Source organism: Hylaeus volcanicus, chromosome 1, assembly GCF_026283585.1.
Source record: "Hylaeus volcanicus isolate JK05 chromosome 1, UHH_iyHylVolc1.0_haploid, whole genome shotgun sequence".
Lineage (NCBI taxonomy): Eukaryota > Metazoa > Arthropoda > Insecta > Hymenoptera > Colletidae > Hylaeus > Hylaeus volcanicus.
In genome coordinates this window covers 32704588-32726410 of record NC_071976.1, presented here as the reverse complement: position 1 = coordinate 32726410, position 21823 = coordinate 32704588, and the positions used below count along the sequence as shown (strand labels likewise).

Sequence of the window (21823 nt, the reverse complement as noted above, 5' to 3'; positions counted from 1 at the left end):
ATAGTTTGACACATTATAAACATTCGTTCGTTGCACGTGTATTTTTCAGCGAAGTTCACACAACAAATTCGATTGAAATGCATATTATTAATAATAGTATAACATGATAAAAAGAATAGTAGTAATAAAACAAATCATGGTACTTTATATGTTTCAGAACAAGAGGTGACTAAGCATAGCTTTCGCCAGAAAGTATAGAATTACTTGGCATTTGAAGCTAAGAAGGAAATATTGATTCCAATTCCTTCATGTTGCACCAGTTGTTGGTGTCACAAAAAAGAAATTCAGAATCTGGTAGAAAATTGATGGTGTAATGGAAGTTGGTCAACCACTCGGAGTGGAGTCTAATGTAAAGGTATCCATTGCTTGTTCTTATAATAACAATGTCTTATTATTCGTTATGTTTACCTTCATTATTTTATACATTCGTCCGATTTTCTTTCAGATAGATCTCATAGTGTTGACTGATGATAGTTTAGTCAATCGATAAATAATATTTGTGACACAAAAGAATAAGTCAACATCCGGTATATATGTTATTTTTCTTGAGGAATATTTTCACACTAGGTAGATAGGGCTATAAAACCCATTCTATTTTCACGATGTTGTATTTAGAGTTAACATTGATAGTGTTGAAAGATAGGTGTGCAGTTGCAATAATTTTGTGATATTAAAAACGCGATTCATCGTTCTTATAGCATAGAGATAGGTAGTCATTACTTTAATCATCGTTATTGTTGATTTTGTTATTAATGCAACTGTTAGTAACGTTTGCAAAGCTATCCGAACAGTTCGTTTCTTTGGCGGGTTTAAATTCCTCGAATCGAACGCAACGGTTCACGATTAAAAAAGTAAGTACTTACCTCGGTGAATTCTTAATTTCCAAGAAAATGTGAAGCAACTCAGGAGAGTTTCTGTCTTCGTAGCTCGACGGATAGTGAAATTACATTAGCTTTAATCGAATTCTCGGATAAACTTCTTATCGCAAACGTTTCGTCATTCTTTCGTTCTTCTATCTCGTCCTATTCGTGTTAAGACGGAGACGGATGATGTGGGCGTATCGTTCCGCGCTAGAAAGATATGCCTACATATAGAAATTCAAACGGAAGAACAAGGACTATCTCTAATAGTACGAAAATATTAAAAGTTCGAATCGATTGGTTCCGCGGAAAGGCGGACAGGTACCGAATCGTCGAAGTGTACAAACATGTATTTCGTGTTATAACGTTTTCGTATACTTTTCGTGATCGTTTACAAAATTACATCGTTCTTGGTGTTTCTTTATTGTATAATTAAGAGTGCAATCGTTGATTTTGGGTGCGTTAGAATCTAAAATTCTTACGTTTTCATGTATTTACCATTTCGAAAGCTCGTTTCTTCTTTCGATTAACGAAAGCGAGCAGGGCAGCGTTCCACGTGGCAGAATTTCCTAAAGAGGAAAGTTAAGCGACACGTACAAACTGTCGAGTGATTGCGGGAGTAGCAAGTCGTATAGAATGTTTGGAGTTTCTTTGGAATCGTACGTTTTCTTCGATATTTCCAGATGGAAGAAGACGTTAGGAAAGAAAGTCGTAGACGTAGATCCAAAGTGCTTTCCAAAAGGATGCTACATTTTGTCGAGATTTTTTTTTTACTTTTTCCTATTTTTTCTTTTTTCATTCTTCTTTTTTTAATAAAAATAAACGAATACGTGATCCCTTACGGAGATAAGAGGGTACGGTAGAGAGATAGGGGTCGGGTAAGAGAGGGGTGTGCGAGTCAATTTTACGATAACTTTCGCTGAGGATTGCGAAACGAAAGACTGGTGTCGGATAAAAAAGAAATAGAAGACTCGTTTAGGCCTCTATGACTACCCTATTCCTATTGAAAGCGCGATTATCACATTTGATCGTAAGGTAAGAGTCGCAAGACCGAAAAGGCGAAAAGATCGTCGTTCGGAAGTTTAGAGAACACAGAGAATAACCAACTTTACGCTCGAAAATGAACTTTTCAAATGTTTCTCGGTAGAGCGAGGCTGAGACTGAGGGTATACTATAACGACAATCCCATTACACTCGATGCGCGTACTCTTCGACGCGACCTTCACTTTTCATCGCGGGAAAAATCATTCCGATGGAATTTACGAAGTGGAGGGCTCCGGGCTTGCGTCGATGAAGTCGATGTCGGATGATGTTGCGGTACTCGCGCGTCTGCCTTGCCTCGAGCTCGGGCTCGGGGATGCGTTTACGTGCATCTTGACGTTCGTTGTCGAGACGCTCAGCAGATTTCGTCCCGACTTGTGGTTCGTCCTGTAATCGAGAGATAAAGTTAGAAAGAACACCCGGTAGATTTTCTTCATCGAACGTCTGTTTTTGCGTCGAATAAACGAAGCGCATCAGAGGAATATCGGTTGCTCCTCGTACGGCGGAATTTGACTGTTGTTGCAGTTGGCTGCCGTCCAAAGGTAACATGGAGAGCGCGATTGAAACTTCCACAGAACGTTTGTAAGTTTTTCGCAAAGGAGAATTTATGGGAGGCTAAATACGTAACGTTGTTCCAGATCGATGGTTCGACCTTATCTTACCGGCGCGTTCGACGAAAAGTTAAAATTCTAATTCTAATTTTAACTTGGTTACGTTTCATTGAAACCTCGTAATTGGAGTAATTACACTCACTTCAGCCTCTCTTCGGCACCCATCATGGCAGTGTTCAGTTCCTCTTCCCACTGTTTCTCCTTCCTCTCTCGTTCCTGTCTTTCCATCTCGCGTTCCCGATTATATACACGGTATTCCGGGATGAATACTTCCGCCAGCCCGACTACATCCTCCGAGGTTTGCTCGATTTTTAGAGATCTACGCGAACGATAAGAGAAACTATGTATAATAAGTGCTCCATTTCCCTCGCCAAGTCTCCTTGTTGAGTAGAGTAGAAACGAGAAACTGTTAATTTCGTTACCTTTGCTTAGCCAGACGTTTTTTTTTCTTGTGCAAGGGCTTCTTCTCGACGATCATCTCCTCGAGCTCGAACGTTGGGTCGCAATTGAGATGATCCTTTGGTGGTGTGAACGCCGGTTTGATTTGCTTGTTCAACACTTTGTCGAAGTCGAGGTCTTTCATCAAGCTTATTTGCTTCAGTTCCTTTAACGTCGATATCCGCGCGCCTGGTGCCACGGTTAACAATCTGTCTAGAAGATCGAGCATCGAGGGACTCCATCCGACAGGTGTTGGCCTCTCTTCCTATAGGATATTTTTTCTTTATTCAAACGGATCGGAAACTTACTTGTCTTATCGAGGATGTAAAATAATTTTATCGACAATTTTACCTGTAAAATCCGTAAAGCTTCTCTATGCGACGTAGTGGAATGAAGAGAATAAGGACGTTCTCCTGCAAGGGTTTCCCATGCAAGAATTCCTAGACTCCACCAATCCACGGCGAAACCGTAGCCAAGTACGCCGTACTCTTCGCAGGAACACATATAAATTTCTGGAGCTGCATTAGAGAAGTATCGAGAGAAATTAATGTTTGGAAACCTCGGGTTGCAATACTTGCAATGCGTCGAATCTATTTTCTATTTATTTCGATATAATTTCATTCGAGACACTCTGTATAGTGGTCGTGTTTTATATTGGATTAACCGAAGCAATGACGCAACAATCGTTCAATTAACTCGTTACCTATGTACGGTTTTGTTCCTGACATCGACGTCGCTAATTCACCGTTCTCCAGCACCGTTGCGATGTTGAAATCCGTCACGTGCGCGTGTCCTATGCAGAACAGAATCCTCGTTATGTAAGTTACACGTACACGCGTATTTGTAGGGAACGTTGCGACCCTCCGAGCGCGATTGCAAGCTTTTCGTTTCTTCGAGGGAAAGAATTTGATCGGATCTTGCGTGAAATCGATTAAACGTCAGTTGCCGTCCGGGACCGATTGACAACATCTGTCGAGTGATGTAAAGTGTAAACTCTCCTTTTTAATTTCCAAAGAATTCTGAAAAGCTCGATTCTCGGCTCCCCATCGAGCGGTGAAAGGATCAAGAAAGCGAAGACTTTGCTTTGTGTGGGTCGCGTAGGAAACTTTTTACGAACAAATGAGACGTTTCGTGCGAGATGAAACGCGAGAGCAGTCGCCGGGTGACACCGGGCCCCTAATTTTAAATGATGCAGAAGCAATTCCGAGGTTTAAACAGCTGTCGGCTAAGTGCAGCAGGAAATTAGGGTTACCCTTTCATCGGGGTCTTGCATCTGGTATAACGCTTTCCCCAACCCTTTTCCTCTGCCTTCTTTTACTTTGCGTTCAAATCCACTCCATCGCGACTAGTTGTTTCCTTCAGTTTTTTCTTTTCCTACGAATATACATCGGAACGTTTCGTCACAGGTCGAGTTTCATGGTACGCGAAATCCTGCATACTGGGTCGGTTAGTAATTCGTAAAATGAACCAAAGGAACATTTCTGTTTTCGATTTCCGGTGAGATTAATTTTGCTGGCGAAACTCTAGTCGCTGCGGAGCTATGCGAGCGACATACTTCAAATTCGTCGGTGAAATTGCTCAACCCGAGTGCTCCACTGGATTTCGACTTTAATCAATCAAAATTACTCGCTGACGAGTTTCATCTACTAAACCGAGAAACTTTAACGCGAATGCGGTGTATTTTGTACCCGCTTACGATTATATTTTCATATTTAGTTTAGCGATAATACCGCAGAATTCACAACTTCATTTTTCTTCACAATTCTGCTGAATTCATATAAAAATTTAAACTCTCCCTCCGTTAAAAAAATTCTGTCGAATGCGAAGAAAGTCTATCTGTTTTTTCAACCCTTTGCGCTTCTTTAGATCCATCAAAGTACATATACAGTCAAAGAAAGAAAAATACGGTTTCGAATAAAAAAGAAAGAACGCGTTACACGCTACGGTTTATATTCTCGTGGTACGCGAGATCCTATAGAGTGAACTCCTTTTGGATTGCATTTTCCGCGATCGTATACGTTGTATATCAATAACCATAGATTAACTCTTTTTCCAGTCGATTGTATCGAATTTCGGACATTCGAATATCGTATGTATGCGAATATTGCATTCCATCGCTCCTTGGAGAAAATTAAATATCTTCTCGAAAATCGTTCAAGAATTCCATGAAGCATCCGAACATCGATAAAAAGCAATTTTAATTAGTTTTCCGAACTTTGAGAACTTTACGGAAAAGGAACAAAGAGTTTACGGTGTTAACCAAGTACAATTTTGATTCGCCTCTGGCAATTCGCATTTCACTTTGCGAGAAGTCTTCTGTTAAGAGCGGTGCTTCGAGTAAAAACTTTGATCGCCTTTTATTAGGATTGTTCGACTCGACGGTACCCATTTCTCAAAACTACTTTCAGACTTCAATGTTCGAACTTCATTTCCAACTCGTTCAAAGTCTTGTTTTTTTTTTTTTTCACGATTTGAGGGAAAGTCGGTTCATATCCGTGGCTTTGTTCGCGGATTATACGAAAAAGTTGGTGCTCGTCGAAACGAATAATAGACTCTTGTCGTGCTTGTTATAATCTCGCCGCTTGTCTTCAGTCTTAATTCGTTTGAGGTGTAAACTCTTTGCAAAAATTCTTCCATCGTAAACCGAACGAAACGTATACTTCGAAACAGTAGTTTCGAGACAGCAATGTTTTCGTACAGAGAATTCTATAGAAACCCCAGAGCGTTTACCCGGCACAATTCCTCGATATCCATGAACAACGATGAAGCAATTCCTTGATTGCGATCCATATCGAACGGGCCAGAAGTCGTTTGATTGGTACGTTTGTTCGTGACAACGTCGAAATCGGATATAAACGGATCGGTTGATATGGAAACGAACTAACCGAGGTGTTCCGTTCTCCCTAACCCAGAATTTCGAGTTGAACGTGGTAGACTGGTCGACTGGTCCACGCGATAGGATGCACGGTATTGAATGCATGCAAATACGACTACTACATGTATCGATAACGTACGAACCGCTAATGAAAGAAGAATGGATGATTGAATTTTTGAACATACGAAGGAAAGCGTAGTACGTACCTTCCTCGTCCAAGAGGATATTGTCGGGCTTTATGTCCCGGTGAACGATTTTGTGACTCTGCAGATAATCAAGGGCCAACGCGATTTCTGCGACGAAAAGTACGACGCTCTCCTCCGTGAAGACGACCTCCTGTTGTATGTGATACCTCAAATCACCTCCGAGGAGCAAATCGGAAACCATGAACAAATCTTCTTCGTCTGAAACAAAAATATCTCTCTCGAGGAAACCTTGATTTCCCGATGTACTCGTACATACTGCTTAAATTCGAATCGTATAAGGAACCGTACGAATAACTGTTTAGAAAGCGTCGTATTTTTAGTTTCTCTCTTCCTTCGGCGATATCGTTGGTCGACTGATTTTAATGTCCTTAAGGATCGCCATTGGCCAATCGATAACAATAACGACGACGCCGACGGCGACGTTGGAAGAGCTTTAATCCGATCGATCCCTACTCGATTCGAAGAATTCGAACGCGCACGTACGTACGAATACGTAGACGAACAATCGGCTTACCTTGAAAGCTAAACCACAGATTGACTAAGCAGGGATGTTCGAGTTGAGAGAGGATTTCCACTTCTCGCGCGACGTTCTTTAGCGCACCCCTTTCGGCGCACTCTCCCTTGTGAACGTACTTCATCGCGTACATGTTTCCAGTGCGATCACGTTTCTGAACTATGCACACCTATTAAGAAATAATTAATTGCTCGTTACCAGACAAGGGATAAATAATGAGCAGCTGTTGCCTGCAGAGATAATTAGCCATTGTTCGGAGATAAAACGGGCGCATGGGCGCTGAATGTTTGCGAAGATGATACAGTATAGAGCGCAATTACAGACTGTGACATTTTCAGATTCGAATATGACTCCGTAACTATTGCAGGTGTATCTGGGACGAACCGGAACGAAACGAAACGAGACGATGAATAATTTATAGCAAATATTCAACCAGTAGAGATAGTTTTGTATACGCGCATCTGAAAAATATTCAGTCATTTTCCTCGAAAATAAAATCCATCGTATAAACCATTTTATATTCTATATTTTCGATCATCCTCTCGCAAATCATTACCATATTAATTTTGCGGATACAAATTTGGATTGTTAACAGATAGGGGATGAATTATGTAAGAGTATATATAATATACTATGTAATCAGTAGGAATAACTGTTCGATGCATGCGACAGAATATTTAAATACAAATTTAGCTTATTAGCGTGTAGCGGATGATTTACGAAACTAATTGTAAGCTTAATGCAGGAATGTGCCGCGAGGTAATTATTTCGTTCCAAAGTTTGCAAATTTAAAAAATCACGAAATAAAAAGTTCGTAAACCGATATGTTAGGGGTGAAGTACGAAAGTGGAAAAATTTGTTGTCAGTTCTATAAATTAAATAAATTAAATTAAATTAACCAGATCAAATTAATTACGCGACGATTCGCGAGGCACCGAAGCTTCTAAATGAAACATACACAATTTAACGATAATCAACTTTCCGTTAGCCTTCTATTTGCATACCGCGTTATATACACGAATTAAATATTATCAATTAATATTGGTTCGATAACTTGTCCGATTATCGCTTTGATATTATCCTCGATTTCAACTCGTTTATTGACGATTTATATCGTTTATATCGATTTCGCAATTACAGATTTTATACCCGAACGATTACATTACTTGCAAACTCGCAGATTATATCGCCAAGGTATTATTACAATATATGCATCAAATTTCAAGAGCATTCGAGCGTAAAAAGCATATGGGGAGTTTAATTAAAGGTGCAACGTCGAGAAGTGAACTCCATACCTTGCCAAAGCTTCCTTTTCCAATGGCGCGAAGGATTTGAAAGTGATCGAAGTTTACTGGAACGAGAAACAATGGAGAGAGTTAATGAAATACTTTTCTACTAAACGAAGAGTCGAGTCTTTCATGCATTCGCTATTGTATAAGAGCATGTAACAGCGATTCATAATTAATCCAAATCGAATTGAGATGGATACCTAGCTCAACTACGTTAGTGCTGCGAAATCTGCTCGGCAAAGATTGATCTAGCGTTTCCGAAATTTCGTTCAATTTTTTATTTTCTGAGGGCGAAAATAGTCGGACGTTTTTAGGACAGGCGGAGATCGAGCGTGATTGTTTCCTACAAAGGAGTAATTAACGGAAAACTTGAACTCCCGTGCACGAACTCGCTGGTTAGGCAAACTAAGGGAAACCACAACTGACAAAGTTTGTCGTCGCCGATGTTGCGGAAACCTGCTTCTAAAATCGTTTCGTCGTATCCCGTCCTGTCGTATCCCGTCCTGTCGCGTAACGTTCTCCGACTAAATTTTGGTAGACGCGTTGCCGAAATCACGACAAGTTCCGTGTTTCGGAAGCACATGTTTGTGACTGATTTCTCATCTCGATCCCGAACACAATCTGATAGCTTTCAATGAAAATTACTTGCTCTAGGTTGCGTTTATTGCAAGATGCAATTGAAGATATTCGAATAGGGTAAAAAACTTGTTTACCAATCATACTCTATCAACGCGAATATTTCACCGCGAATCCATGCACGAATGCGGAAGTAGGTATAAGTATATTTTGTATAGGAGTTTAAGTATCGCCGTTACGTGAAGGTTGAGTCAAGTTTCTTAGAAGTCGGACAACCTTTCGCATTTATTCGGTGATGCGCGAAGATGAAGTCATCGAGCACGATCGTTTCCTACGTCGGTTGAAATAGTCGCGGCATTTACCTTGAAAATTTATGCGTCGTTGGCAGAAAGCAAGTGTACCGCGTCCACTTACCTTCTTCTCCAGGGGATGGGGCGTTTCGCGTCGACTGGTTGGCACCCATTTTTGCCCCTCACTGGATCTTGATACGTGACACGAGAGGTGGTGGTCGATGTAACGCGAAGCCGAGTACTTTTGTCGAGCTGGGGAAAGACAGCCACTCGGAAATCTCATGCTTCCACCTCCTCGTGGCTCGGTTATTCATCGAATCGACCCTTTTCCCACCGACGCCAACGACTCTGCCCTTGTTCGCCTCGTTTCGTGCTCGAGTCACTTAATCTTATTTCTTTTCCTTATTCCTGCTCCGCAATTGCGGCTGTCATTAGATCTCTATCAGTAGGTTACTTCTCCGGTTAGGATTTCGCGAACCGCCTCGTTCCGTCCCCTCAATTTTCTTCCGCCCTTTCCCCGAAACTATTTTCTTTTCTATCCATTTCTACTCGTACCTCGCGATCGCCGTTGCACTTACTTATTTTATTCTTGCCTGTTCTCTGGGTCCTTAGGCTACTTTTCCTCGATGCCATCGAGTTCTGACATTTCGCGGGAGCTCGTCAGTCGTAAGTCTCTTAAAGTGTTCGAGCTTTCCTTTGCTTTTGCGCTTTTCCTACTTTGCTTTGATCTTTTAGTTATCTATCTTGGTCTGCCGGCAACATCGTAAGTCGCTTTTTTCTTCGATGTCCTCGAACTTTTATTTCTCGCTCAAGTTTGTCACTTTGCGGCTTGTCATTTACTAATATTTTTTCCCTGTTTTTCCGCGGTGAACGTTTCCTTTTTCCTCATCGAGTTTCGTCTTCCGATGGGGAAGTCTGTAGTAGGTCGAACACCGGAAACGAGAAATCTCCGAGAAACAGGCCTTCGTTCGTTCGTTCGTTCGTTCGTTGGTCGATCGATCTCACCGGATCCAGCTGGCGGATTAATTACTGCAACGTCGATTCGCGGATTAATTAATACCAACTTGGTGCTGATTAGTGGAACAATGCGGTCGAAGAGACTGTTTGAAATTAACTAATCGGCTAATCGATTATCGAAGAAGATTCGCGAAGCGGAAATCGCGACATCGTCGAAAGAAAATGTCTCGCTGTTCTGGACCGTTAGGGCTGTTGCGAACCAAATTCATCGTACCGCTAAATACAGGGTGAATTATAAATATTTATGTAATAGAACGGTAATTAAAAAGTAAGGGATGCTTAGCATCGGTATTCCTGTAAATTGCAAATTATGGATGCCTAGATTTCGCTTCGTAAGCTCGTGCAAATATTTGTACACGGGAATATGTACACGTTGCTTCCTTTCTGAAAGCTAAGTAGCTTGAATGCATGCCTTGAAAAAGTCTCATTAAGTAACGCTAATTTCCTCGCGAAATTACGTTGCAAAGAACTTGAACACGAATTCCACAAATTTCACGGATGAAAGACTCCCAGCGTTTCAGCAAATAAACTCGCTCGTATTTTATACGAACAACGGGGGACCCGTTGTTTTTTTTTAATCTCGTGTGAGGAATAACAAAGGGCTTCATACACCTGTTTGTTTAATGCGTATATCGACGAGAGTACGGGGATGAAAAATCGGTCTTGGAAAACTCGCAAGACGTACGTTTCTCGCGTCCTCGGCTAACGTTTCTCCCGAAGCGACAATAGCGTGTATTACCAACGTAACCAAAGACGTGGGTGAACCAACGCCAATGAAAACTTTCGTATCGTATGGCGTTCAAAGTAAAGTTTCAAGCTGCACCATAAAATATACGTTGCCATCTTTCGTACTCCGTTCACGTTCTCTGTCTCTTCCGCTTCCAAAGTAACGCTGGGTACTGCGCAAACAGAAGATATGTATATCTTTTACTTTTACTTTTGGCCAAAACGCGGCTAAATGATGAGCGTTAATCTTTTTTATCAATTTTTCCTGAAATTCAGCAGATTTATTTATCGAGCTTTTCATTCGTTATCCAAAGAATAAAAATACTATACCAATTGTTTAATCTTTGCTTGCGTGTTGGTCGGATAGCTCATCTACCCTCCATTCTCAGTACTCTATTTAATTGGTTTCACGACGCGAAACTTGTAATAAAACGTTAAAAATGCGAAAATTTACGTTTCGTCTAGAATTTAGATAGCGTAGCGCTACCACGGTAGACTCTTTGGTAAGGCGATCCAGAACAACTTGTCTTACAATTAGTCGCCGTTATATTTAGATCTGCTTGGATCGTCTTACGAAATTCTTGTACGAAAGTTTTGGAGGCACAATCGTATCCTTGATATAAATCGTTTCCAAGTTTCAGACGTGGCGCCGTGTTAGACGAACAGAGGTTCGTGATTAACGTTCAAACAATTATTTTCCACGTGTCACCATGTTATACGAATATAACGAAAGAAAAGAAAAAATTATGCTGTGAAACGAGCCGAGCCGAGCGATTAAGACAAAGATGACTTTATCGCGAACCATCGTATGCAACGTAAGACCTATTCCCGTGTACGTCGATTAAAGTTGTCCGAGTATTCCATGCGTTCGAGTAGTTTATAGTCGGACGTAAGAAAAACTCGGGTCGTCGAACCGAGTCAAGTAAGTACTCGGTCGTTCGATCGACGGTAGCTTTTAACGTCCGAATGTTCGACTTGTTTTTATATTTCAGCCAGGTATATCGGATGATTTTTCTCGAATATTCCAACACCTCTAACGTTGGCAGATTTATTCGCTACCAAGATGTAAAAAACGCTAGAAAAGGCCAGGAACCATGCTCGAAACTAATACGATAGATTGCATTTGCACCGTGTATATCTCTTCCATCGATTACAGCAACGAATCCACGGTTCACCGCTATTACCTACTTCTCACCGAGTGTTTCGAATACTTTAATCGTCAAATGTGGTTGATCGTTTGTGCGTGGAAACGGTATCGATCGAGTTCAAATGATTCACTTTCACCCTTGTGAATGTAGCCGGCACGCTCGATCGCGTTCTTTGTAAAGAGAAGAGTGGCGGAACCGGAAAGAGAAGCAATGTCAACAACGGTGACGCGCACAAGAGGATCTCCTCGGTCCATTCAGGGTTTCACCGACGAAAAACGAACGACGAAGTACGTACGCGTTGGCACGCGAGTCTGTGTATCGTTCAAACGCGGCCAGCATGCCACGACGACGTGGAAATTAAATCAAAGAAAAAGGATCGGCGCGTCGATTCGCGCGCGAAAACCGCGAATGTTTGTGCTGCCGCGATCACGGTTGCCGCACGAGTGTCGATGTTCCACGGTTCAACGAAACGACGCTCGTGCTCGAGTACGTGGATCTACGCCGGCGTCTGCGCCGAGACGCCTACAACGGTGGCTGCGTTTAACGACGCAACATTACGCGTCTTCGCGGCAATCCTTACTTTTTCTTCTCGGATTTCTGTCCTCTCGCCCGTGAAAATAACCTCGATTACCGTTAACATGTACATCACGAGGAAGTAGTTATCGGACGATATAGATCAATATTATTTCCTAACATTAGATCCCAGTGACGAATGCGAATCCAACTGAATACGATTTAAAAGAGATCGACAATTTATTTCATTCGTATCCTTTTATCGATGTCAGTCGATACGATACAAATAGTTACAAGTGACGCGAGAAGGTCACCGGTAAATCCAAATTTTCTTTTTCAAGTTCGCGCAGAGTTTAACGAGATGAGATATAATTAGAGAGGACACGCGAAGGGTTCATCGTCCTCGACGTTACGGACGGTAACCCTTTGGACGACGAGCTGGTGAGAGTCGCGATCGATTCTTGATTCTAATTCCAGGTATTCGCGACTCGTTGGCCTTATACAAAAAAAATGACGACGATCGACAAACTCGTAAGATTCCTCGGAATAACTAGCCCGGGTTTGCGTCAGTCGGCTCGGTACGAACCAACATTGATCTTTTAAAAGCGACACGCTTACAATGGCAACGATACAACGATAGAATGAAAGAACGTTGCAAAGGCCATGCGAACCTCGAGGAGGTGACGCGGGAAAATAAGGTTGTCATTCGCGATGCTAACGATGCTTTATTCTCGCTAACTTGTATTAGCATTGTACATCGTCGCGTTGACTTTCACCGAGTTCGAAAAGTGACAAAGTTAGCTGATGGCGGTAAATAAACAAAGGAGTCCGGCAACAAAGTTCTGTATTGTTGTTGCAGCTGCCGTCATCGTTTCCTTTTGTGCGCACACGCACTAGACGCGTCCTGTACACGAGCCAATCGTGTCCGCGTTTTTCATCCGCCCACGTTCACCTACGTCCCACCACCGCCGCCTCGTCGTTATTTCTCCTTTCATTTTGCTCCCTGGCGTGGTGTTTTCGCGTGAAGAAACGACTTTTCCTCTTCGTCGTCGTTATAAAGCTGTCTAGAAATTTCACCCTTTGGTTTTGCGCCTTACCGAACGCTGCGCGCGCGCTCCGGAAACTCGTTGTTCGGACGATTGACCCGCCGTTGATTCATTCTCCTTTAAGGTTTCGTTTCAATTAGAGACATTTCGTTCGACGTAGGTATCATGCGAGTACGAGTTCGCTCTCTTAATTTCGTTTTTTGTGACTGTTTTTTTTTATGGAGCTATCGTTTCCAAACTTTACGTCGCGCTCCGACAACTTTGCGCGCGTTCCAAGGAAGCGTGTTTCCGTGCAGAAACGCTGCTTTTTCAAGGGTTAAATCTACTCCGCATAGTAGATTTTGAGTACGTCATCGATTTGCGAGGCAATCCGGTTGCACGGCCAAAATTTATGGTAATCGAAGTTACGATAATTCAACGAGGTCTTGGAGTTTGGAGTCCTGCTGGCCCCTCGATAACGCCGACTCGAATAAATCCAAGGATAGATTAGTTAACGGAACTTGCGAGATCTATAGATATAGATCTACAGATATAGATTCCTTAGGTAACCAGGATGCGTTGTAATACGAATTGTTCGCCTCAAATCGGAGATTGTCGAATATAAAGATTCCGAAAGAAAGTTTGTATACACGAACTTGGATTTTGTTCGGGGTAACAGCGAGTATTCCACGGAGATGTTGATACGATAATATTTGCAATACCGATTCGGTGTTTGTCAACGACGACTAGTGACTCGTGACTCGTGACTCGTCTCGCGAAACGAATCCGATCAATCGAGAAACCGAACGATGGTCGGGGTTCGACTCGTAAACTGGGGGAACGCAAAGGCGGTCGCGAGTCGTCCGAGGATCGATAACGCCTTCGCCGCGCTACCGGACATACACGGAACGAGCACGTACCGCGTTGACCAAAGCGAAGAGCCGCGCGTTCCTGTTTGGAATCGACTATCGAGCCTCGCCACCCTAACTATCTATCAGCCGAGAACGGAGGGAGAGACACGGCTGGGACAACAAGTCGAACGCGTGAGAACCACTGTCCTCTACCTGGCTGTTTAATAGGAGAACGGAAAGCACGGAATGCCCTCGTAAAGGTGAGCGAGAGGGACGGCGCAATTGAAGGGGATAAAGGAGAACAACGACAGCGGGCAGCGTTCAAAGAAGGACACCCGATATAAGAGGCATTGTACTCGGTTATACCGCCAGCCGTTCCAGGTGCTGGAGAGCAGTCGACTCTCGCCATGGGACGGGCATATACGCCAAGCTTGTCTGCGTTTCCTCCTCTTGGTCTGTCGCCAACGTTCGTTCGAACGCGTTTAAATGTAAACCATTGGTGCGCGCCTTCTGGCATTTCTGCTCGATCGCCGTTGACTCGGTGTCGTCTACATCGGAACACCCGGCGTAAACGCTAAGTGGGAGATCCAGAACGAGCGAGCAAACGAACGAACGAACGAGCGAGCGAGCGAGCGAGCGAGCGTGAAAGAAAGAAAGAAAGAAAAAAGAAGAGGGACGCCTATCCTGTGTGTATCGTGTATCGCGTGCCGTTCTGCAGTGCGACATTCGACAACACACGCTCGGTCTCGGCTCGTCGTACTCCGAATTTCCCGTCCTATACGGCGCACACTGTTAACAAACTTTCGTATCGTCTCTTCCGTTGCACGATACACACATTGCTCGCCATAGTCGTCGCGCGCTCTCTTTGTTCTCTCGACTCCTTTGACCTCGGCCGACGAGCCGCGAACCGCGAAACGCGCCGTTCGCCAGTCGATCGACGCTCACGCTCGTCGATCGTTTAACTCTTCCGTCCTGTCCAAGATACGACAGGATCGAGCGGCGACGAACTGTTTTTCCCCGTGCTCCGAAGACACTCTGAACTCGAGGTGTGCCATCGTCGACTCGTCTCGACAGCAGTTGCTGGGATATCAACGAGGAACTCGAGGAGAGGATCGCGTCGCGCGTGGATCGTCGATCGGTTCACCGATTTTGCGAGAGAAAGGAAAGCGCGCTTGCTGCCGTTTGCCGCTCGATTTTAAACGACGCTCGTCGCGCTCGGAAAAGCCATCACCTCGCCGTCTTTGACCGTCGACGAGTGAATCAGTCATCGCGGCCCAAGTCTGCGGGAATAAAGCGGTAGTAAAGCACGCTTCTAGCGTAGCGTCGACGAAGCGGGAGAACACGTCGACGGGGGATGCGTGTTGGCTGGTGAAACGCTCGGCCGATGTCTTCGGGACGACGATCGCGTCACAGACGGGACGCGAGACGGAGCCACGCGAATGCCGCACGCTACTGAATCTTCTTTTCCACCGGGCGAATTATTCTGGACCGGCATGAAGCCCGTGAAAACCAAGTAAGTAAACCGACTGCGAACGTTTGGTCGGAGAATCAGCTCTTCGTTGGCCACGAGCCATGAGTCACTCGAGCGTCGATAATTTATCCGTATGATAGGTCTCACCGTCGAGTATTTCATCCTATGTATAATTCGAATTTAAATGTTTAGTCGATCGCTAACGGAGAACAATTTTCTCTATCCTTGTTTGATCGACTCGAAAACTTCCGGCAATTGTTTTCCAAACTTGTTACTCCTCGGCATATTCGCGCTCTCTGGTTTAAGTAAGGATGTAGACGGATAAGAGGATCGAATATTTCTCTGAATCAAATCCAACTCGCGACGAGTCGCTCGATAGCTTAGACGAAAAACGATACGCGTCGAGCTTCGAAAATCAAAAATCACGTTACGAACGATTTATTATTTCAAGGCTTCTCCTTTCATCTCCAACGATTCCTCGCTTCTTTTGTCACCGATCCGAGCTCTCGTCGACTCGAATCCGGAAACCATTGAGGCTCCTCCGTAAGTCGCGCTTTCTCGCGGATATAAAAGGTCGAAGGGCGCCAACGCGAAAAGCACGAGCGAGAGCGATCCGTTATGCATAACGTCGCGAACCGTACTCTTTCAAGAGTTTGTGTACTTTCTTTAAGATCCGAACACGTTATATACCTACTTATCGCTTATGCGATCGTGTGGATTCATATTTTACGAGATAAGAATAGATTCAAACCGAGGAGACGATTTTACTCGACACTGGAAATTTAAGTCTGGCATCGAGCTACGCCAACGCTTGGGTCGATTAATTTAAAGGGCGTTCAACGCGGGAGATACTCTCCGTTTCTTGACTATCCTCGTAGAAATTAGACTAAAACGTTTGCCACGCGTTACTTTCCGAACAATCTTTCCTCCCGTAAATTGCGATTCGAGATCTCTCTTTTCCTCGATGCGGTGTCGCGTGGGTGTACTTGCACGGTTGATCGTGGAAAAAATTTTATCGACTCGGGCCAAATGATCTTCAGTCGAGTACATCACTCGCAATCTAGTCTGGTAGAATCTTCGGAGTAAAGTCCGGAACTGTTCTCTTCTTCTTCTCATTACATCCTGTCAACGCTGCGCGTTAAATTAAAACTAAATGAAACGAAAGTAATTTAACAAGAATTACAGAGATAGAACGAATGAAAAATGTCTCCGGTGGTGAGCGAGCATCGTTAATTTTCTATTTTTGCCCTTACCTTTGTCACTACAATGAAACGAAATTCCCTCGATTAATCATTTCCTTTGTTTTCTCGCTCGGACATCTTTCGTGGTATTGCATAGTTGATCACTATTTTTGCAAGTTTTCGCGCGATGCATCAAAGCTGGAATAACGTTACACGTTACGTCGCCATATTACGCGAATCGATGATGCATGGGGCCACGTAACACCGAGATCGTTGACGGCGTCCCAAGTTTCAGATGCACGTATCTTACAGCATCGCGTGTAAGTTTAGACATTGCCATCGTCGCGTCAAGACCATAAGTTCGATCGATTCGTCAAAGTGGTCTCTGCATGCGATCCAGAAATCGAGTTCGTTTCGTTTGATTTTTCTTTAACTTAATTCACCCTTTGACATCGATGTTCGTGCCTCTCGCGATACCCTTGAAGTTCATAGAAAAATTCGCGGAGAACGTATCCGCACTTGAAGAATTTCACCTTCCTACGCGTCAACGTTTATCTATCCTCGCGATCAAACAAAGTTCCCTTTCGAATCACAGTGGGATCTCTTATGCCCATTAGATCGTTATTATACATGTACTACGATGCACTCAGATATGCATCCAGATTTTTAGGCGGTCGCGGTATGCATTACCATGAATGCATTAATAAACATTTATTAAATTCGGAGATGTACCTGTTTAATGCATACTGAAGTTTCGGATTACTATACAAATGTTTTTCGAGAAAGTACAGGTATTACTGTTTCAACGAAACATTCTATTTGAATGTTGGGTAATATTTTCGTAGATGAAAAGTAAAAGAAAAGTAAAATGAAGGTAGTTTGTGAATTTTTCATTTCGTTCGCTGTTTTTCGTACACCATGTGTTATATTACTTTGTGGTTTATATTCACCAGAAGTGCTTTTACGTTTGCAGAATGGCCCCCACAGGGATGCCCTCGGTCACCGGTGTCCTGCAACCACCCGCGGGTTCGACGCTGACAGGGTCCACGATGTCGAACCACAAGAAAAGTTGGTGGAGGAGAGTGGCTCCCTGCCTGGCCTTTCTTGCGGCTTTTTCTACCGCCATGGCCTTGCTTCTCGTTTGGAGCGAGGCTGCTGCTTTGAGGTAAGTTTCTCTGCTTTGCAACCAAAGGGAAGAGAAGAATAGGGGTTAAAGCGTAGGAAAAAAGGCACCTCTGATCGCCGCGCCGCGTTGATTTTCTTGTTAGCAGCGCTACTGTAAATTGCGGGAAGAAAGCTATTTCTTAGGCAGTTTAGACGTGGAAATGGTGGAATATCTTTTCACCGCGTGCGTTACGTGTGTACATGTGAAACTTGATAAGACAGAAGCTGTCGTGGTTGCGTTAAAGCTGATGTTAAAGCTGATGTCCCGATTGCAGGAGGCAAGCGTTCGACGCTAATATGACCAGGGACTACGTGTTGAACAGTGTCTCGATGGACAATCCCGAATTGGTCGCGTACATTAGGGAGGTCCAATTGAAACCCACCACTCAACAAGATCCGTTGAACGCGACCCAGACCTCGGAAGAGAGATACGTGTCGAGCCTGACGGAAGGAAAACGCGAGGGTGTCTACGTAGAATACATTAGCAGGGTAAGGAGCGATCTTTCGTCCCGTCCAATTACGAACAGGCGCGCCGAGAGTTCTCCGTTAATTCGTTCTAACCCGATTTGCTCTCGGTCCCCTTTGAACGTTACAGTCGCGAAACTTTCGCGTTGCTCGAAGAATGTTAAAATTGTTGTCTCTCGCAGATAGGCGCCGTTTCTAGCACGGGCTGGTTAGAGCGTAATTCGAGCTGGAGAGGCGTATTGATACTGACCGATCCCAGAAGCTTCTTCGAAGCTCACAGGAGCACCAGGAATCCAAAAACTAAAGTTCTCCATGCTTGCCTTAGCACCGATAAGGATACCAAAGAGGCGAGTATATCGTAACACGAATGAATACAACATACAACGAAGAAGCTAAAATATCTCGATTATCGACAGACGAAGCTCAACGCGTGGCGCGCGTGTTCCAATTTCAGATTACTTACCATCAGGAATCCGAGGTTCAAGTTACCAAATTAGGGGAGGGTCCGAATAGTCTCGTCTCGTCGGACGACGGTCTGCCGACTACACGATTGAAGTGTTTCCCCTTGTACAGTGTTTTGTTGGCTTATGGCACCACAACGTTGGATTACTTGAGTCTGGACAGTCCGGATGCCCAAGACGGACAGGTGATTATTCATTTTATCCAACGCTTTGCGTTCAATTTTTCTGTATTTAGTAGTTGGAAAAGTACCCGACTATATTCCACGCAGGTGCTCGACACGATTCCGTGGGAAACGACGAGAATATCCGTCCTATCCATTCGGTGGAGCTCTCACCACAGCGAGATGGAGACGAAAGGTCTGATCGATAAGATGGCCAGCAGAAGATACAAGCTGATGTATACGACGGACACCGGGAAATTGATCTTTTTATATAACGCGTTGCTAAAGATTTGAACGTTGACTCGAGATACTTTCGATACTGAACCGTTCTACGTTCCCCGCGGTTTTCAGCGAATCGAAACATACCGCGATGAGAAATAGTTTTTCGTCGAGCAAATTAAAGCGAGTTCGTCGGGTCGTCCATTCAACGAAACACGATCGCGACACCCGCGACCATGTTTTCGTCGTCGGATGTACACGGACACCGTCGAACGTGGCTTTAATTTCCCGTAGAAACATGTTTCTTTTTCGCGTGTACGCGTGATCGCAGAACTGGTCAAGTTTTTCGTAAATCAAGACATGTTTCGTTTCGTTTCGTTTCGTTTCGTTTCACAATTGTACGGCTAGTCGAAACGTCATCGACGATCTAGAAATACGAAATGATTTCATCTTCTTTTAATTCGCTATCGATTTAACAGGCACACGACAAAGACTGAGAGTTATTTTTGAGAGCGTTCGCTCGATCATATTTAACGATAGGCACTCGTACTTGGGAGTCCTTCGCGGCGACTTTTCGCGCCGATGCGTACCGAAAGATCGATTATCGATCTCCTTCCTTGCGCACGTCTTGCGGAAGTGAACAAAAAACAGAAAGAGAGAAGACGAAAAAAGCGTATTTAGTTTCGCGTTCGTATTTTAACGTAGGTTCGTTTTAATTTAAATGGTTAAGCCAATGTAGACTAACGCATCGAGACTTTTTTTTTTTTTACCAATGATGTTAACTTTTATTTGTCAAAGAACGATAGCCTCGCGGTACGGAGTACCATCTAATAAAATGATTCCATACGTGAACAAGGCGAGCGCTGTCGCAGTGATAATCGACGAGTTACTCTGATTACCTATAGCAACGGGCCTTACTAGCACGTAAGTCGATACTTGGCTAAGATATTATATAATACCGTAAACCCGGTTTACTTTCTTCGTTAAGGCACGTTCTCGCGTGTATTCGCTCAAAGATTTTTTTAAACCCAAGTTAACCACCGTAAAATAATAATAGAGATACGCTACGAATAGACGCGATGCCGCCCGATTGTGCCGTATCGTTGTAACTCGCATACGCAGGAACGTGTCTTTACAAGGATTCGGTCCATCCATCCTCGATTACGATGATATATGCGTTTTGTTTGTCGTATCTTGTCCCATCATTTTCTCTTGTTTTAGTTCAGGTGACGGTGATCTGGTTCAAAGTTTCGCGATACCAGTCACATCTACTTCCCCCCGAATTCAAAACAAGTCCAACGATGGTACTTTCCTTTATTACTCGTTGACGACAATCTTTGGTACTCTTTGTTCAACGGTTGGCTTACCTATACCATTTGTGGGCGGTCCGTCCGGTGTCACCTTCGTTTCTTCGTTCTGGCGTTACGATTATCGTTGATTCCGATGCAAATTAAGCGATGCTTAATTACTCTCTCCCCGCGATGAAATTTTCCCAGGGAAGATCGCGACCGTGTCGACGAGTGCACGGTCAGAGGTTCGTCGACCACCGACCTTCGATCGTTCCATTTAAACGGTACGTGTCCTATTCTTCTTTTCTTATACCCTGGCGCTGCGTGAAATATTTGTACGACTCATTTGGAGAGAGTCGAACGAATTCTTTTGGAGAATAAACAATAAATAATATTTTGGAAGAACCGTTTCTTGTGCATTGCGTTTTGTGTTCTAGACGTGTTAACGACTCACGACTTTCCTTTACTCCTTCGTTACTTCCCGTTTTTCTCCGTGGTTCCATCGTGCCGTTCTACGCAAGTTCAACGTACCGTGTAGTTAAAGCTCGGATTGAAAAGGTTCTGTAACCGTAAGAAAGTAAACCGCGATACGTCGTTCAATTTTTTCCTTTGCTACAGTTCTTTTATTTTCAACAAGAGTGGCGGTACGAACCGTCGAAATTAGGTCACTTCCTCTTTATAAACGATGCTTCTGAAATGTTAAAACCACTGAAAAGGGAAGAAAAGCGAGCTCGGCTCCTAAAACCTAAAACGTTTGATGCACTGATTCGGTTCGCATCCCTTTCAAGTTATAACTTTGAAAGCGAGTATTTTCTTCGTAATTTCATCCTTTTTTCACTTCTTTCAACGAAAGAAGAAAGGGCAGGCTTTGAGAAAAGACTCTCTTTTCTCGTTCGGGTAATCCGACATAGAATATCTGTCCATTAGTCGGGACAGCTAGAGAAAATTGTACGATTTCGATTAGCATTTTCCGCGTTTTCGTGATTTTGTTCGACTTTTCGTTAGCTCCTTACAGAATGCGAAAATAAACTATATTTTTATAAATAAAAATTCACTTAAATAACGTCTAATTTTAGTGGCTGATTTAGAAAATAATCGACGCCGAATATTCAAGGTGAGTTAGCGTCGAAGCGGTGAAATCGAGTTAAGGTGGAAGTCGCTCGAAGAAAATCGTCGACAGAGTCGCGAGGGTTGAACGATTCCCAGGAACTTTGATCGTTGTAGAGCTCGCAGAAACGGGATTTCCAATTTCTGGTCTAATTGAAGGCAGAAACGAGACGCTCGAACTTACCTACGATGCAATTCCCGTGCGTGTGTTGCGCTCGCTGCGCGATTAGGTAACATCGTTAGGGAGGATCTAATCTTTAGAGGAAATTTGTCGTGTCGCCGATAATGCTTCGCGGTTTCTCCTGATGCAACCTTGCTTTCCATC

The 21823-nt window shown here is 43.6% G+C and overlaps 2 protein-coding genes across 10 annotated transcripts; one reads left to right on the top strand and one right to left on the bottom strand.

The window, feature by feature from the left end:
• The first annotated feature begins 214 nt into the window (after positions 1-214).
• On the top strand, positions 215-20796 carry LOC128883361 (protein Star-like). 3 transcript variants are annotated; one of them, XR_008458932.1, is made up of 7 exons: positions 15357-15493; positions 17606-17797; positions 18072-18285; positions 18444-18608; positions 18716-18907; positions 18992-20026; positions 20324-20796. XR_008458932.1 is itself a non-coding variant. In XM_054135779.1 (6 exons), the coding sequence occupies exons 2-6, from the start codon at positions 17607-17609 to the stop codon at positions 19175-19177; spliced, it is 948 nt and encodes a 315-aa protein (XP_053991754.1). In that variant the 5' UTR covers positions 215-355; position 17606; the 3' UTR covers positions 19178-20796. The 3 variants fall into 3 exon arrangements, 2 of the variants coding, with proteins under 2 accessions (XP_053991754.1, XP_053991628.1); XM_054135779.1 differs by lacking the exon at positions 15357-15493 and adding an exon at positions 215-355 and having other exon boundaries at positions 18992-20796; XM_054135653.1 differs by having other exon boundaries at positions 18992-20796.
• On the bottom strand, positions 355-15345 carry LOC128882765 (serine/threonine-protein kinase 32A). 7 transcript variants are annotated; one of them, XM_054134960.1, is made up of 10 exons: positions 15212-15345; positions 8825-9729; positions 7841-7896; positions 6546-6714; positions 6032-6229; positions 3654-3743; positions 3302-3468; positions 2935-3215; positions 2655-2831; positions 355-2288 (listed from the first exon to the last, which is right to left on the bottom strand). In XM_054134960.1, the coding sequence occupies exons 2-10, from the start codon at positions 8871-8873 to the stop codon at positions 2120-2122; spliced, it is 1356 nt and encodes a 451-aa protein (XP_053990935.1). In that variant the 5' UTR covers positions 8874-9729; positions 15212-15345; the 3' UTR covers positions 355-2119. The 7 variants fall into 7 exon arrangements, with proteins under 7 accessions (XP_053990935.1, XP_053990777.1, XP_053990857.1 ...); XM_054134802.1 differs by lacking the exon at positions 15212-15345 and adding an exon at positions 14347-14482; XM_054134882.1 differs by lacking the exon at positions 15212-15345 and adding an exon at positions 14337-14458.
• Positions 20797-21823: the final 1027 nt, after the last annotated feature.